We start from the raw sequence: 16,256 nt of genomic DNA, 5'->3' as shown, positions 1-16,256 counted from the left end.
AGTTTATAAATATTTTACATTTCCAACAACAGGGGTCCAAGTTGAAATGTACCACAATATTAGTCACCCATTAAGAGGCAAAAAGATTTACAACAATTAAATATTATCCTGTAGATTCAAAATCCTAAATCTGGTTTGGCTATAAATGCAATAGAAAGGTTGTTAATGTATTTAATCCATCCAAAGAAGGCTTGATGATTAATTATGCCTCATGTATTTAGTAGGATGTTATTATGACTCAATATTTTGTAAGCATCTGGATAGTTATTTCTATTTTTAGACTGAAATAAGTGGTAGATTATTTAAAAGGGTTCATAAGGTAATAGCTTGTTGGTCTTGAAATCAAGATTAATGATTAAAGTGACAGATTAATGATACAGCTGACGTTTAAGTCCCCTGTAATACTATTTAACACAGGACTGTTCTTACAAATGTTGGACATAATGTAGTGACATTTAGAGTCTAATATGGTTCTTGAACAAACCCTGGGAGAAAATTTTAACTTCTTTGAGCATTAAAACCCTAAGGCTAGCCAGAACCATATCCTCTTGGGTAAAAAATGCAAAGCATTCTCGTGGCCTGAATATGTATGTGCATGTGTACACACACAGATACAGGCAGGAATATATATGTAAACCATTTTTTCTATATAACTGGAGTGGGAGTTTGTTAGAAGCATTAAAATCTTGATTACAAATTAGTTTTTTCCTTATAGATTGCTTGACTGCTTATCGGTATAGAAATATTTTTATTGCTTTGAACAATATATTTGAGAGATGACTGAGCATATTTCAAAACACTGCATGTTGGCATCTCGATTTAAAAATGCAGTATGTTCATAAATGAAACTCGCACTTTGTGTGACCTATTTTCAGCTTCCTCTCTATGCTTACTTCTTACATTTTCGAAAGTCACCTGCAAGAAAGGAACAAATTAAAATTAAGTAGTGTGGACATTTCAATCCTGGCCTGCATTTCCAGTTGCGGGATTCTCCTAAGCATAGATTTCTATTCCTGAAGAATTGTTTCAAGTTGTCTAATGGCTCAAGCAAAATTTCATCCTAGATTTCCAGAGATGAAAACTCCACTGAAACAGCAGATATTTACTTATAAAAGTTCCTTATTAGATACACTCATTCAAGAAATTTATGTTCTATGGAAAGAGATGAGAAGGCTCTGTGCTGACCAATGTGGTGAGGGAAAGGTTTAGACAGAAGATTTCTCTGCTAACACACATTTACTGTCCTTATCCCAATTAAAATCCCGTGATAATGAAAATTCTGTGCATTGCTTACCCCATAATATCTGTGTTAGATGCTCTCCAAGTAAGTAGAATCCTACCATTACAAGGTAGGAAATGGTAAAAAGTACCGCCTTTCCAGGTATGCCTAGTACTTCTAAAATTGGGTATGCCCAAATCCCTGATGCATAATTTACCCATAGTACCCTAAAGCAATGAAAGACAAACAGTATTAAGAAACAGAACTAGACATATCTACATTTTAATTTGCTTTAAGATTATAAATTGGCTTTCTCAAGACATATGAAAATCTCAATTCTGTCAATTTTAATTTTTGCATTTAAAAGGAATGTTTGGTAAATTAGTTAAATTTTCAAGCAATTTTTTTCCATAACGTTCATAAATACTTAAATTTTTCAGTTAAAATTAAAATAGCTTTGTTTTGATTTAAACTTTTCCCTGCAGTAACAGCAATGTAAGGGGGTTTAATGGAGTGTAGTGAGGATAAATTAATATTTATAAAGTAATCTGAGATTATTGATGAAAGGCTCTAAGAGTAAAATGTAATATCATGACTATCATTAAAACAATTACACGTAATAATGGTTTAAAATTCTCTAGCACCTTTGAAGAGGTTTGCAAAGCATTTTTCAGCCACTGCTTAAAGTCACAAAACTATGCAGATTTGCCAAACAAGTTACAGTATATATCATATGTACACACAAAAAGAATCAGTATAGAATTCTTCATTGTGCCAACCTGTGTTACTATCAGATGTTTTTTTAAGTGTGTGTGCATTCCAACTGTCATTTAAACACAGAACATTAAAATAAAACAATATTGAAGGCCAAACATTCAAAATCTAGTGCAGGAGAAGCCCACAAAGATTGGACAAACACTTCTGTATTCACAACTGAATTGTCAGCACAAATCAGAGTACCTGAACCTCTAACCAAGTGCCTGTGAGTACAAATATGCACATTTGAATTCACATTATAAGGTTTAAAAATTAGTCTGCAGAACAGGAGGCTGATCATGAGCTCTTCTGAAAATGTATCCATGTGTGTCAAATGTATAGAGGATCTTCAACATTGGATATGTGCAGCTAACCTCACTTGTGCCAACAATGGGATTGAACCTGTGACTAAAAACACAAGCCTTGGTCACTTGAGTTAAATGACTGTTCTCTAGGTGTAAGCGAGTGGTTCCCAAACTTGTTCCGCTGCTTTTACGGGGAAAGCCCCAGGTGGGCCGGGCCAGTTTATTTACCTGCCGCGTCCGCAGGTTCGGCTGATCACGGCTCCCAGTGGCCGCAGTTCGCTGCTCCAGGCCAATTGGGGCTGCAGGAAGCGGCGCAGGCCGAGGGACGTACTGGCCGCCACTTCCAGCAGCTCCCATTGGTCTGGAGCAGCGAACCATGGACGCTGGGAGCCGTGATCGGCCAAACCTGCGGACACGGCGGGTAAACAAACCGGCCCAGCCCTCCGGGGCTTTCCCTGCACAAGCGGCGGAACAAGTTTGGGAACCACTGGTGTAAGCAGTAGAAGATTCATAAACCTGTCCACTAGAAGGATAAGTAACACATAACTGAATGGTGAATTACACATGCAACTTTGTGCACACAAAACCAAATTCTATGTGCATGAGCAAATAAAGCATTTCTGAATGAAAACGGTCATCACTGAAAGCCTATCTACCTCTTATGATTGGTAATTAAGCAATGTTGTTTTTCCATGGGTATGGACTAGATGTCCTTTGAAAATGTGACCCTAAAGATGCAACACAAACCCACACAACCACAGAATTCTGAGTTAGAGTTGGCACAGACATTATAGCAGGTACAAAACTGCCTCAACCCTAGGAACATTTTATTGTAATTGTTGTTTAAAATATTTTATGTTGTTCTACAATTGGAAAATGTATAACTAAAGATTTGCTAAGATTTTTCTTAATAAGTCCTCCATACCCCCTGCTGAGCACAGAATCACCCATATTTTCCTCACTCCCACTCTTGAGGCCCCATGTAGTAGCTGCCAGTCTTCCATCTGAGGACTAACCAACTTTCATTCCCAATCAATGTTACCTCATAATTGGTCAGAGAAGTCACTGTTGGACAATCTGAAGGACTCCATGCCCCAGGGAGATGGTCCAGATTTTTAAAGATGTTTAGATGCCTAACTCTCATTGATTTCATTGGGAGTTAGGTGCCTAAATATCTTTACAAATCTGGCCCTCAGGGCTCACAATGCCTGTTGGCCCAAGCAACAAGGTCTTGGGAATCAAAACTACATCTGTTACTCTGCAGAACACTAGCAATAAATCTGAGAATCTCATGCCCCCTCTGGTTTCTGTGGAAGGCAGAGAGGTATGATAAAAGACAGCACTCTTTGGAAGGGACAAATAATAATTACTTATGAAGCACTGCACAGTTTCAAATAACTAATTAATCCTCACAGCAGTCTTTGCGTGAGGAAGATATTAATACCCCCATTTGTTGAAGGAGACAATGAAGTGACTTGCCCAAAGTCACAGAGTAAATAAGTGTCAGCCCAACTACGTCTTTTGGCTTACAGGTCAAATATTGCATAAAATGGAATGGTCACTTGAAATAGAGGATGGCAGATTCATTTTTCTGCATCCAGTTAGCAGCATCTGGTATCAACACTTGGGACTGATGTCACCAGATAGTTATGCATTGCTATATCACTCTTCCAGTGAGAAGTCTGAAACTAAATAAAGAGAAGCTTATCAAACAAGAGTGTGTTAAGTGGGAGAATTTGTAAACTGAATAAGATGAAAAGCAGAGTTGCACTAAAATTTACACTAGTTACAAAAGAGAAATCACTAACATAAAGAGGGTTTGAACTTTATTGTAAAGCCTTTCAAAATAACATTTCCTGAACATTCTTTCCCCTAGCTGTTAGGACTTTTCTTGTTTTCTTCCACACTATGAGGATGTTTATGATAAGCAGAAAACATCAATTACAAGTGCCAGCATAAGAGACTGCTGTAAACAGAAGAAAAAAATCAAGTATTTTTCTTTCCTAGTGCTGAATGATATCTGCCTAGAGCCAATATAAACTTCTCATTACAAGTTCCATGGCTGAAGAAACTAGGACTACAGATCCACAATAGGAGAGTTTAGCTATAAACAGAGCTTCAGAAATGTTAGAATTGCTTGCTTATCTGTATTTTGATGAAAAACTCTGAACTGCAAAATGGGGAAGGGGGGAGCGGGGTAATGGATGGAATTCAAAAGTAACACTTTAAAACTACAATGTATAGGCCTTATACAAATAATGTAATACCATAACCAAACTCATGCCAAACTACTGTAAAATTTACTAGATCTGGCTACTGAATTAAGAGCCAGATTGTTTCTCCCATCTCAGTGAATATTCTCCATACATCCTCCATAAATGCATCCTTGGCAACAAGGATCCATCACAGGCCAGGCTGCTAGCAAGAGTGCAAAGAGCCACCGAAAGAAGAAAACTACAAAGGCTCTGCACAGATAGTCCTCCCCTTTACATATTCCCCTGATATCCAAGCAGATTTTGTGGGATCCACTTGTTTTTGGGATCTGACTCACCTTTTAGTTTGGTCAGGTAGGGAGACGGGAGCGCCGCATGAGGAAATGATAACAGAAAAGCTGCACTGGGAAGGGAATTCAGAAGAGTTTCCAGCGATCTACGCAGGTACTTTGTGCATAGGGGACACTCTGATCCTATGTTACCGATCCCAAGGAATGTGACATTGTAGCTATTCTTTAGTTCTCAGCTTTTTTCATGTTATATTCATGGACATGCAGCAGTACATTAACTATACATTTACAGAGGTGGTCATTTCAATTCAGGTGTATCACTAAATGTTGTGTTCATACAGTAGCAGTGTACTGTGATGATTTCTTCTGGATGTGGAGCTTGCTTCAGTAATCCATGCCTTTTCCATTTGAAGATTTTCTAATGCAGTGCATCCTACATTTTAAATCAACCTAGAAGCTGGTACAGGATGTGGTGGTTTATTAATATGTGATGCCATTATTCTGGGATGTGCATTAGCTATCTAATGGTTTCCAGGTGGATTTTAAAGTGTGGGTTTTGAGCTATAAAGTCTGAATTGGATTGGACCTATGTATCGAAGGGTTCATGCACAATGCAATCAGAGGTGTGACTGCAGCTCAGGTAGACACATCTAAGTAGCATGGCTAAAAACAGCAGTGTAGATGTGACAATGCAGCCTTCAACAAAGCAAGTGAGCACCCAGGGTCTGTGGTGTGCTTGTCTACAGCCCGTGCTGAAGCTCACACCACTGCATCTACACTGCTGTTTTTAGCCATGCTAATGCCGCTGTAGCCAGTTTAGGTACTACAGTGCAGACATAGCCTTAGCGTATGTCGACACCGCATTTTCATCGTTAAAACTTTTGTCATTCAGGGGTGTGAAAAAAAACACCGCCCTGAACGACAGATGTTTTAATGACGAAAAGTGTCTTTGTCGACAGCACTTTGTTGGTGGGAAATGCTCTCCTGGTGACAAAGAGCGGCTACACTGCGCACCTTACAACCCTGTGGCTGCAGTGGCACAGCCGGGCCGTTGTAAGGTGCGTAGTGTAGACCTAGCCTAAGGGCTTGGCTACACTTACATTTTATAGCGCTCTAACTTGCTGGCTCAGGGGTGTGAAAAATCACCCACCTGAGCGCAGCAAGTCAGAGCGCTTTAAAGCGCTAGTGTAAACAGGCTCCGAGCGCTGGGAGCCGTGTGCGACCACACTCACACTTCAAAGTGCTGCTGCGGGAGCGCTCCCGCAGGAGTGCTTTGAAGTTTCCAGTGTAGCCATGCCCTGGGGACTACATTAGTCAGGCTATATTACCACAGTTGCAGTGAACACAGGTGTTTGAACAGGAGCCCCCTCTATGCAACAGATTGGAGCTGCCTTCAGGGCATTCTCTGAGGGGCCTTCAACTTTGGAATTTACTCCCCTCCCCAAGCCAAAGTAACTCAAATGTGCTGATCTTCAGGGCAAGCTGCAGGCTTCTGGATAAGAAATGGTGTATTAAGGGCTCATACTGTTGAGTGTAGTTGGGGAATATTTGGATTCAAGATTTCTGGTTATTTTCTTATTGTTTCAGCTAGCTATGGTAAGATACTAGTTTCATAGTCATGTAATTATATTTATAATTAAGTGAAAGGAGATTAATGTTCAGGATAGGTATTTTTAATTTTAGGTTTAAAATGAAATAAAGAAAGAAAGACAGACTGATAACTTGCCTGTATCAGATGAATAACCATTTGAAAGGTCAGCGACTAAATTTAAGCAGTTATTTTATGACAGTTTACTATTCATCCTGAGCAGGGTTACAGGGAATTTGAGGGAAAATTTGTAAGACTTTGGTCTCTGAGCCTGCAGAATTTTTGGGGAAATCTATAGAGGTTTTTCTTAAAGCAAATTTACTCAAAACAAATGAAAACAGTAAGGTGTCTAATAACATATTTGTATCTTTTAATCAATAAAGAGAATTTAAATTTAATCTGCTTTGCTTTATTCAAATCCTTCCAGCTTCCTGACATCTTTTATTTTCCTTTGAAATCTTCCTCTTGCACCCAGTTATCTGTTTCCCTTCTAGTATACTATGTGGAGGATCAAACACTTAAACAGAATATTCAAGTGTCTGTATATTCTAAACCTGAAACTTATTTTTGTGGAATGTCTTTTGACGGAATCCAACCATGCTACATAAATATTTTACATATTATATATATATGTAAAATATTTGTTTTGCTAATACACTAAGCAGTGAAATAGTTCACCATGTTGCTATTCAAATTGGTCATTATTAGGTTTTAACATTATCACTGACTTTGAATAAATTAAGTACACCTCTATCCCGATATAATGCGATCTGATATAACACGAATTCGGATATAACACGGTAAAGCAGCGCTCTGGGGAGTGGGGCTGCTTTACCTTGTTACATCCGAATTCGTGTTACCACAATTGGTTCCTCTGCCCCCCGCCCCAGCTCACCTCCACTCCGCCTCCTCCCACGAGTGTGCTGCAGCTCTGCCTCTCCTCCCTCCCAGGCTTGCTATGCCAATCAGCTGGTGCGGCAAGCCTGGGAGGGGGCGGAGGCTGAGCAGAGGTGAGCTGGGGTGAGGGGGGGCCCAGAGGAACCGCTCCTTGCCCCAGCTCACCTCCGCTCCCCCTCCTCCCCTGAGCGCACTGCCGCTGCTCCGCTTCCCTCCCCGCTCCTTCCTTCCAGGCTTCCCGCGCCAAACAGCTGATTGGTGCGGCAAGCCTGGAAAGAAGGGAGGGAGAAGTGGAGCGGCAGCAGCGCACTCAGGGGAGAAGACAGAGGCAGAGCAGAGGTGAGCTGGGGCAGGGAGCGGTTCCTCTCCCGAACCCCGAAATAACGTGGTCTCACCTGTAAGACAGTAAGATTTTTTGGCTTCCGAGGACTGTGTTATATCGGGGTAGAGGTGTAGCTTAAACCTTTCTGTGGGTCAAATCTACTGGTCATAAATGTTCTGCAGCAAAGGGGGGCACTCCACATAAAGGCTACACATGAACATTTGCTACTACATCTGCCATTGAAGAGTGCTCTGCAGCAGCTCTCTCCAAAGCACACATGGAGGTAGTATTTGGAACCAGGTGGTCATGAATCAGGAGTGTTCCCTGTGGGACCACACTATTGTAGTTTAAAAAAAAAAAAGTGACTGCAGCATGCATTTTTATTATCTCTTTTAAAGTATTTGTATATGGTTATACTAGAGTGTAACAACCAAGATACATTATGGTAATTCCGTCAAGAAAAGCAATAAATATTATGACAAAACACACACATGCATTCTGCTCTTTATGCTTCTTGGTGCTGATGTGTTTCTGAGAAACAAGGAATGCCTACCATGTGAGGTATGAAGTACCAAAGATGCTAAGTCCTATCATTCCCCTCAATTTAGAAAGATACTTATGTGGACATGTAACCAGCTCAACAAGAAGTAGTGGCAGTATAGTGGTATGCTGAAAATAAAAATCAAATATAAGAATCAGATTTGGAAATATACAATATGAACAAACGATATCCTAGAAAACGATATGACAGAAACATCAACTGTGAAAACTTCAGGAAGAGCAATGGAGTATTTTTTTTGGGAGGCTTCTCTGATGAACTAATATAACAGATTCCTTCCATCCCTCACAAATGTAGTCTCTTTACTTTGTAACAGCTGCATCCACGCCCCCAGAAATTAAAGGCCACCAAGAGATGCAACCAAATTAAATTGATGTTTTTAATCAGGAAATAAAATGCCAATAGTTGATTTTGAATACTATAGACTTGATCCTATATTTACTGAAGTCAATGGCAAAGCTGTCATTGACATAGTACTGGCTCAGGACCGATGAGACAAATTGGAGAGTCAATAACTAAATAATGTAAAATCCTGCAGTCCTTCTCATTCAGAACTCAAACTGACTTCAGTGGGAGTCATGTTCACTTACAGTTAGCTTTGGATCAGGACCAATTTAGCTAACTACATTCAACATGCTTTGAACCTGGCCCATAATATATAGGACCAATTACTGTGCAATTTACAGATTTATCCGCGAATGTTCTACAAGATTTAAGAAATTCATATATCTAGATAGATGATTAGATTTACACTCCATACAAAAACATATTAAGAGAACGTTCTGGCTGCAGTGTGAAGCACCCAAAAATCAGAAAATGAAAAAGACTTGTGCAGCCCTCTTCCATGTATATATTATAATACAGTATATAATTACATGCTACATACTGTTTTATCCACGCACACTGCCTAATTCAGTGCACAGGACAGGTGATATTCAGTGAAAGAGGCACCTAGCTGTTCATAAAAAGAACTAAGGATGTGTCTACACTCAAGAAACCAACCCCCCTCCCTGCAACTCCACAGCAGAGAATCTCCGAATCTCAGTTAACTGACTTAGGCTCATGCTATCGAGGCTAAAATAGCAATGTAGACATTTCTGCTCAGGCCGGAGCTTGGGCTCTGAAACCCGGAGAGTTGTAGGGTTTTTATTTCTTCTTCTTTTTTCTTCAGTGTAGCTGTACCCTACAGCACAGAGAACCCTGGGTTGAGTCTACACTAGTCTTTCCCCCCACATTCTTGTTACTACTGGTGCATCTCCACCAGCAGTAGAGATGGTAGGAGTTACAGTTTAGAGAATGGTCTGGTAGGGCTACAGGCCATGACCCTGATATCTATACTTGATGCAGTGCGGAATACCAGAAGATAAGTAAGAAATCTGTACACTAAATTGTCTGCAAGTTATTGTTATGTTCAAACAAACTGCATATACTATACATACATAATGAGGAAAATACCATAAAGTGAAAAAACATCAAACCCAAGATCTTAAGAAAGAAACACTATCTGCTTACCATAGTATGATTAAGCCAGGATGGAGTAGTCTCATCCAGTTCTTTAGGGTAAACCAATTCTCTGTCATATGCATAAAGGGTCCAAAAAGTAACAGCTACAAACTGAGATAAAAACCTGCATGTAAATAAAACTAAATACAGCAGAACCTTGAGTTACGAACACAAGAGTTACGAACTGAGCAGTCAACCACACACCTCAGTTGGAAGTGGAAGTATGCAATCTGGCAGGAGCAGAGACACCCTCCCCCGCCGCCCCCAAAAGCACAAATACCGTCTAGTACTGTGTTAAACGTAAACTACTAAAAAAATAAAGGGAAAGCAGCATTTTTCTTCTGCATAGTAAAGTTTCAAAGCTGTATTTTTCTTCTGCATAGTAAAGTTTCATAGTGAGTCAATGTTCAGCTGTAAACTTCTGAAAAAGCCATAATCTTTTGCTCAAAATTATGAACATTTCAGAATTACAAACAACCTCCAATCACAAGGTGTTCGTAACTGTGAGGGTCTACTGTATTACTAATCTTTGTGCACAGGATTATTCAGACAGAGTTTATCCTTATCAAAATAGTTGCTTTGAAGAGAAGATGTTTTTAAAAGTTTTTCTGTTTACATGGTGAATGTTAAGACAGTTTAGTACTGATTACCACCAATTTTTTTTTCTGTCAAATTCAGAAAATGTATTCTTCATTGAAATACTACTATAAGTTATTGCATAAGTAATGGAGAATTTATGAAATTAATTCTGCTCCCATTGGAGTCCATGGGAATTTTACCACTGAGGTCAGTAGATGCAGGACAGGGTGGGTGGTCTGCACTTCATTTTGGTTAGCATGTACTAAAAGAATGAGGGGAATATAACAGTAACTTGCTATTAGTGAACTCAGAGCACAAAGCAATCCTTTGAAAAATACAATATAATTGATAATCATTAACCAAGAACAAAAAAGTTTGTAGAAAAATTAAAGTGAGACATGTACAGGAGCTACAGCAGCAATTTTATAATCTAATGCCTCCTTAATTCCTAAAATATGCATATTTTATATTTTCTGAAGTGTAAGAATTTTTTTCTTAAGCTCCATTGTTCACAGAACTCAAGACAATCCCAGGCCTTGTCCACACAAGAAAGTTGCACTGATTTAACTGAGCCAGTTTAGAAACCAATTCAGTTAAATCAGTGCAAATCCTTTGTGTAGACACTTATTTCAATTTATGAGTGCCTATTCTTGGTTTAATTTATGCTCATTCCTCGCTGACATAAGCTAAATCAAAATAAGGTACTCTTACACTGGATTAAGAATATCCACCTAAGGGAGTTGAACCAATTTAGTTACATCAGAGCACCTCTCTCAGGTGCACAAGGCCCCAGTCTAGGAATCTGATAACACAAACTCATTTTCACATAAATAGTCATGAGTACCCCCATTCTTGATGATTACTTACAGGAAGAAAGGTAAGCCCTAAGTGAACTCAACTTGCTTTATGTCCACATGTTTCAAGAAGCAGCTGTTAACATATTAGACAAAATGATCCTTTCCTATTGGGTATACATTAAAAGTCAATCAAGTCAGGGATAAATTAGATCTGTTATTATGTCTGAAACTAAATAAAATGGCATATAAAATATTACAGCTTTCAGCTGTGTCAGTTTAATCTGGATGTGCCAATAACTTCTGTCTTTTCCGAAGTTATTTGAGAGGGGGCCTGTTTGTAGGAACTACTTACTAAGCCAACAGGGAATACTAGCACTGAGAAGAGGAAGTCTCTTGGAGGCAACAATCGGGATGACACATGGTTCTTTTTGGCAGGAATGAACACACAAGCAAAGTCAAGTATGACACATATTCCAAACAATAGAGTTTGCAGAACCTAAATGTATTAAGAAATGAAGAAAACATATTAAGAAATTGTTTTATTACATTATTTTGGTTACAAATATATCCTTTTACCACTCTTCTCTAGTTTTCCAAAGAAGAAAACATTTTATTTAAGTGAATATAAGTTTGTCCTGGAAGTTATTCATGTTTACCTAGCCTGTTGCCTCACTCTTCAATCAATATACTTGTTTTTGTTCACGTATACATTTACTGGCACTACAGTGGCTTTAAACTTCCTTTGGAAAAAAAAGTAAAACACTCAAGTGTTTGTGATTCTAGTCTATCTACTGTAATGACATCTTACCAGTTCAGCATAAAGGACAAAATTCTGTATTTCTAATACAGCCAAAATTCCCAATGACTCAAAAGGAGTTTTACCCTACTTTATTTTGGCTCAGGACAATTAATTTCACTTACTCCTTGCTTTTGGCAACTTTATCCTCTGACTAATTCTAAACGTGCATTTTAGTAATGGATTTTCAAACTTTTTAAAGTGCAGGCAGCTGATCCTAACTCTCTATGTGCACACTGTCCCTGTGCAAAACTGTTGCCAATGGGAGTTCTGTGAGCAGCAGGAATTGCAATATCAAGTCCCAAATTATCAATGTGAACATCTTCTATCTCCACTATCTCAAAATTTCCCATTTTATACAAGCCATTTTATTTGGTTCCTTGTTATAAAATTAAGTTGTTTAGAATTAATCATCTGCTATTTTTTCCCCATTAAAAATTTTTTTTTGAAAAGAGAGAAAAAAATTCCATGAATTTTCTACAGAAGTTAGGTGATAATATCCACAAAATACTGTTTGATTTTTTAAGTTTATGTTTGTAAAGTACTCCGAAAAAGAGAAGCACAAGGGAAGGGCTGGATATTATCATTGTCATTACTGCTGTTACATTTTCAGTTACTTTTAAATAAGATAATTTAATTTTCAAAATTAATTTAAATTTAATTTTAATTTTTCATACAACAATGGAAACATGGATCAAGTGATGAATGGTCCGGTTCCCACAACATGACCCGGTCCCCTCCGTAGGCCGGTTCTTCTCCCCACTTTTGACTCACACCTGCCCCCTGAAGCCATCAAACCAGGCTTCCCCTCTTGTGTCCTCCATGTCCCACATGTACTTCTCCCCACATGCCAGGCCTCCCTCTTGCACCCCTTTGACCCACACCTGTCCACTGCAACCTTCAAGCCAGACCCCCCTACTGTGCCCCCTTTGGCCCACACTGACTCCCCTTCCAGCCAGGCCTTCCTCTTTGCCCCCCCGCCCCCCCGCCGCGACCTTCAAGCCACCCCTCCCTCTTGCACCCCCTTCGCCCACATCTACTGCCCCCAGGTGACACCTCCCTCTTACTCCCCCTTCACAATAGGCCTGGTGCCCTCCAGTCCCGCTCAGGCCAGGCAGCACCTGGTTGATGAAGGTCAGGTATTTCCAGCGGCCGCCGTAGGTGTTCTCGCTCTCCCTGCGGAGGGAGTGGGGCAGGCCCACGTTCTGAGAGAGTGAGAACAAGGCCCACAGGAAACAGAACAAGTGGACGAAGGTCATGAGCCGCTGACCCCGCAACCGCACCGCCATCTTGTGTGGGCCTCGCAGCCGCCACACCCCGTTCCCCCCCGGGGCCTCCCGCACGCGCGTGGGGGGCGCGCTGCGCATGCGCGACACATGCCCCCTTCCTCGGCGCGTTCCGCGCACGAGCTAGACGTCCCGTCGCCATCTTGTGTGGGTCTGCAAATGAGGCGCGTTCCAACGTCTCCTCCCCTCACTGGAGGACCTAGTCCCGTGTGGTGAACTCTGCGCGTGCATCATCCCGCCCGCCGCCATCTTGTGCGACCTCGTTGAGTTCTGTGACGGCGTAAAGCCGCCCGACGCCATGTTGTGAGGCTCGCAAGGTGAGGCGCTTTGCGGCGACGCCTCTTCATTTCACAGTAGCGAGGAATGCGCGTCGGTCCGGGGAGTGGGGGGTCAGGGGAGCGGGGGGTCAGGGGAGCGGGGGACGACGGGCAGCCCAGAATTACTCCCTCTAACCCATCAGCCATCTGCACACCGTGGCCCATTCAGTGGAGTAACACAGGGAACAGCGGGATTTACCGAGACGGTGACGTGGTCCCTGTGTGAATGTGCCCACCCACGGGGACCTGGTGCTGGCTGCCCCTGGATGGGAGGGATCAGCCTTTAGTGTGGGACTCAGGTGTCCTGGACAAAATGAGGGTGGAGGAATGCTTGTGTCAGCTGTGGAGGACCTCAGTCTGCAGGCCTTGGGATGGGTTTATGCCTCTTGAGATAGGCATGGCATCATTCTGGATGGGCAGGATGTCTGTATGCTGTCCCTAGCATAAGACCGAAAACAGAGTTCCTGATATTATCATTAAAGACACTTTTCATAAGAGTTGTGTTGTAGTCGATACCAGTGTGCCTTGATCAGATTCCATCTTAGCTAATTAAGAACATAAGAATGGTCATACTGGGTCAGACCAAAGGTCCATCCAGCCCACTATCGACAGTGGCCAATACCAGATGCCCCAGAGGAAGTGAACCTAACATGTAATGATCAAGTGATCTTTCTCCTGCCATCCATCTCCACCCTCTGACAAACAGAGGCTAGGGACACCATTCCTTACCCATCCTGGCTAATAGCCATTAATGGACTTAACCTCTATGAATTTATCCAGTTCTCTTTTAAATCCTGTTATAGTCCTTGCCTTCACAACCTCCTCAGGCAAGGAGTTCCACAGGTTGACTGTGCGCTGAGTGAAGAAGAACTTCCTTTTATTTGTTTTAAACCTGCTACCCATTAATTTCATTTAGTGGCCCCTAGTTCTTTTATTATGAGAACAAGTAAATTACATATTCCAACCTAAATTTTTCACTTCCTGTCCTAACTTATTGCATCCAACTGGAATGGTCACACTGAACCCTGAGGGAGTTGTATTTCTATGGTAAGTGCATGATTTCTGTAAAATAGTTTGGCATGAAAAATAAAGTATAAATATATTAGTTTGATAATAGTGGTTTGAGATTACAAAACTCAACAGATTAACAACAAGTGCTGGAAAACCACCTGACGGGAAAAAAGAATGTAAGGGATGAATGGAAGTCCTTACAATCCTAGTTCAAAATTAACACTTGAAATCCTTTCCCAGAGTTCAAATCTACTTTTGTTGGATTTTGTTTATTATTGTTTCTAGGCTAGATTTAAATACAATTTTTGTTTACTTTAGGAAAGTAAAGGTGTTACATTAATGAGTCAAAAGAGATTTTAAGATAAATTGGAAGGTATTTTAAGATAAATTTTAAGATAAATTGCAAGTACAGTAAAATAGACATAGGCCCTGTTAAACGATTACAAGAATATTGATGACTGACTGTTGGCTTTAGGAGAGCAGGTGGTGATTGGTTTCATAACTGAGGTACTTTAGTGTGGTTTTTGCCTTCACACCTCTTTGAAGATGTGTCTGGGTACTTGTGATTTGGCCACTAATTCATTCTGACTGGCATCTCTTCTTGCTACTCTTCTCCACATCTCAACTGCAGTTGACCTTCTCTCTCCAACTTTGGAACATTCCAATTACAACTACTACTAGCTAGTATTTTGTGGGGAGAATATACAGATGAAACATAGGCTTCTCTTTAAAGTTATACAGATGATCATTACTTCAAGGATTTCTAATCTAAATGAGTCAGGGGGTTTAACCTGTCCTGTCATTATGACTTGTTTTCTGTTTCGTTTTTCCTTTCCTAGTGTACAGCCACATATGTTTTTTTGGATACAAAAGCAGATGGGATAATTAAGCTCTTATACAGTTGACAGAATTGTACCAGTTTAATTGATCACACTGGAGCGTACTAAACTAATGCAAAACAGTGTTCGCTATGGATTAAGAAATCACTTTTGTGAATTTTCCAGAAAGGTAGCTTTCATATGGAGTTCCCATGTAACATATGATATGCTGCTTAACAAGTTACCCAGTTGGCTTTGATTTATATCTATTTACCTATCTGAATAAAGGCCAGTGACAGATAAGTAGATCTCTCTGAATTCGGTACTGTCCTGCTCCAACTGAGATGAACGACTAGGCACACCGCCTAATATTGCAGTGTTTTAGGAATTATGAAAATGTGAATTTTTCTTTCTAGACCTTCAGACATTTTTATTGTTTTCCTCTGGACTTTCTCCAGTTTGTCCACATCTTTCCTGAAATGTGGTGCCCAGCATTGTACATAAGGCCTCAACTGGAGTATAAGCAGTGCTGAATAGAGTGGAAAAATGACCTCTCATGTATTGCTTAAAAACTGCAGCTAATATGCATCCCAGAATTATGTTTGCTTTTTTTGCAACAGTGTTGATTCATATTTAGTTTGTGATCCAGTATAACTACCAGAGCCTTTTGTGTAGTACTCCTTCCAAGGCAGTTGTTTCCCATTTTGTATTTGTGCAATTGATTATTCGTTCCTATGTGTAGTACTTCGCATTTGTCCTTATTGAATTTTATCCTGTTTATTTCAGACCATTTCTCCAGTTTGTCAAGATCATTTTGAATTCTAATCCTGCCCTCCAAAGTGCTTGCAACCCCTCCCGGATTGGAATTGTTTGAAAACTTTGAGTGTACTATTTATGCCATTATCTAAATCATTTATGAAGATACTGAATAGAACTGGACGCTGGTCAGATCCATGTGGGACCCCACTTGATATGCCCTTCCAGGTTGATTGTGAACCAT

General features: G+C 40.4%; 1 protein-coding gene across 3 annotated transcripts; it reads right to left on the bottom strand.

The window, feature by feature from the left end:
* Positions 1-731: 731 nt before the first annotated feature.
* On the bottom strand, positions 732-13,364 carry LOC102934843 (androgen-induced gene 1 protein-like). Of its 3 annotated transcripts, XM_027822251.3 has the most exons (6): positions 12,946-13,344; positions 11,381-11,524; positions 9,662-9,763; positions 8,144-8,259; positions 1,295-1,446; positions 732-915 (listed from the first exon to the last, which is right to left on the bottom strand). In XM_027822251.3, the coding sequence occupies exons 1-6, from the start codon at positions 13,189-13,191 to the stop codon at positions 890-892; spliced, it is 786 nt and encodes a 261-aa protein (XP_027678052.3). In that variant the 5' UTR covers positions 13,192-13,344; the 3' UTR covers positions 732-889. The 3 variants fall into 3 exon arrangements, with proteins under 3 accessions (XP_027678052.3, XP_043382672.1, XP_043382671.1); XM_043526737.1 differs by lacking the exon at positions 11,381-11,524 and having other exon boundaries at positions 12,946-13,364; XM_043526736.1 differs by lacking the exon at positions 8,144-8,259 and having other exon boundaries at positions 12,946-13,355.
* Positions 13,365-16,256: the final 2,892 nt, after the last annotated feature.

This window comes from Chelonia mydas, chromosome 13, assembly GCF_015237465.2.
Source record: "Chelonia mydas isolate rCheMyd1 chromosome 13, rCheMyd1.pri.v2, whole genome shotgun sequence".
Taxonomy (NCBI): Eukaryota; Metazoa; Chordata; order Testudines; family Cheloniidae; genus Chelonia; species Chelonia mydas.
Note: the sequence above shows the minus strand (reverse complement) of the source record. Positions and strands in the feature narration are given on the sequence as shown.

What these genes read in the sequence shown, in the direction of transcription:
- LOC102934843 (XM_027822251.3), bottom strand. Translation starts at nt 13,191, where the DNA reads ATGCGCAGCGCGCCCCCCACGCGCGTGCGGGAGGCCCCGGGGGGGAAC. An exon ending in TAGTATTCCCTGTTGGCTTA is followed by an intron (nt 9,764 to 11,380) that starts GTAAGTAGTTCC and finishes TTTTTATCTCAG; the next exon opens with TTTGTAGCTGTTACTTTTTG. An exon ending in GGTACTTCATACCTCACATG is followed by an intron (nt 1,447 to 8,143) that starts GTAGGCATTCCT and finishes TCATTGCTTTAG; the next exon opens with GGTACTATGGGTAAATTATG.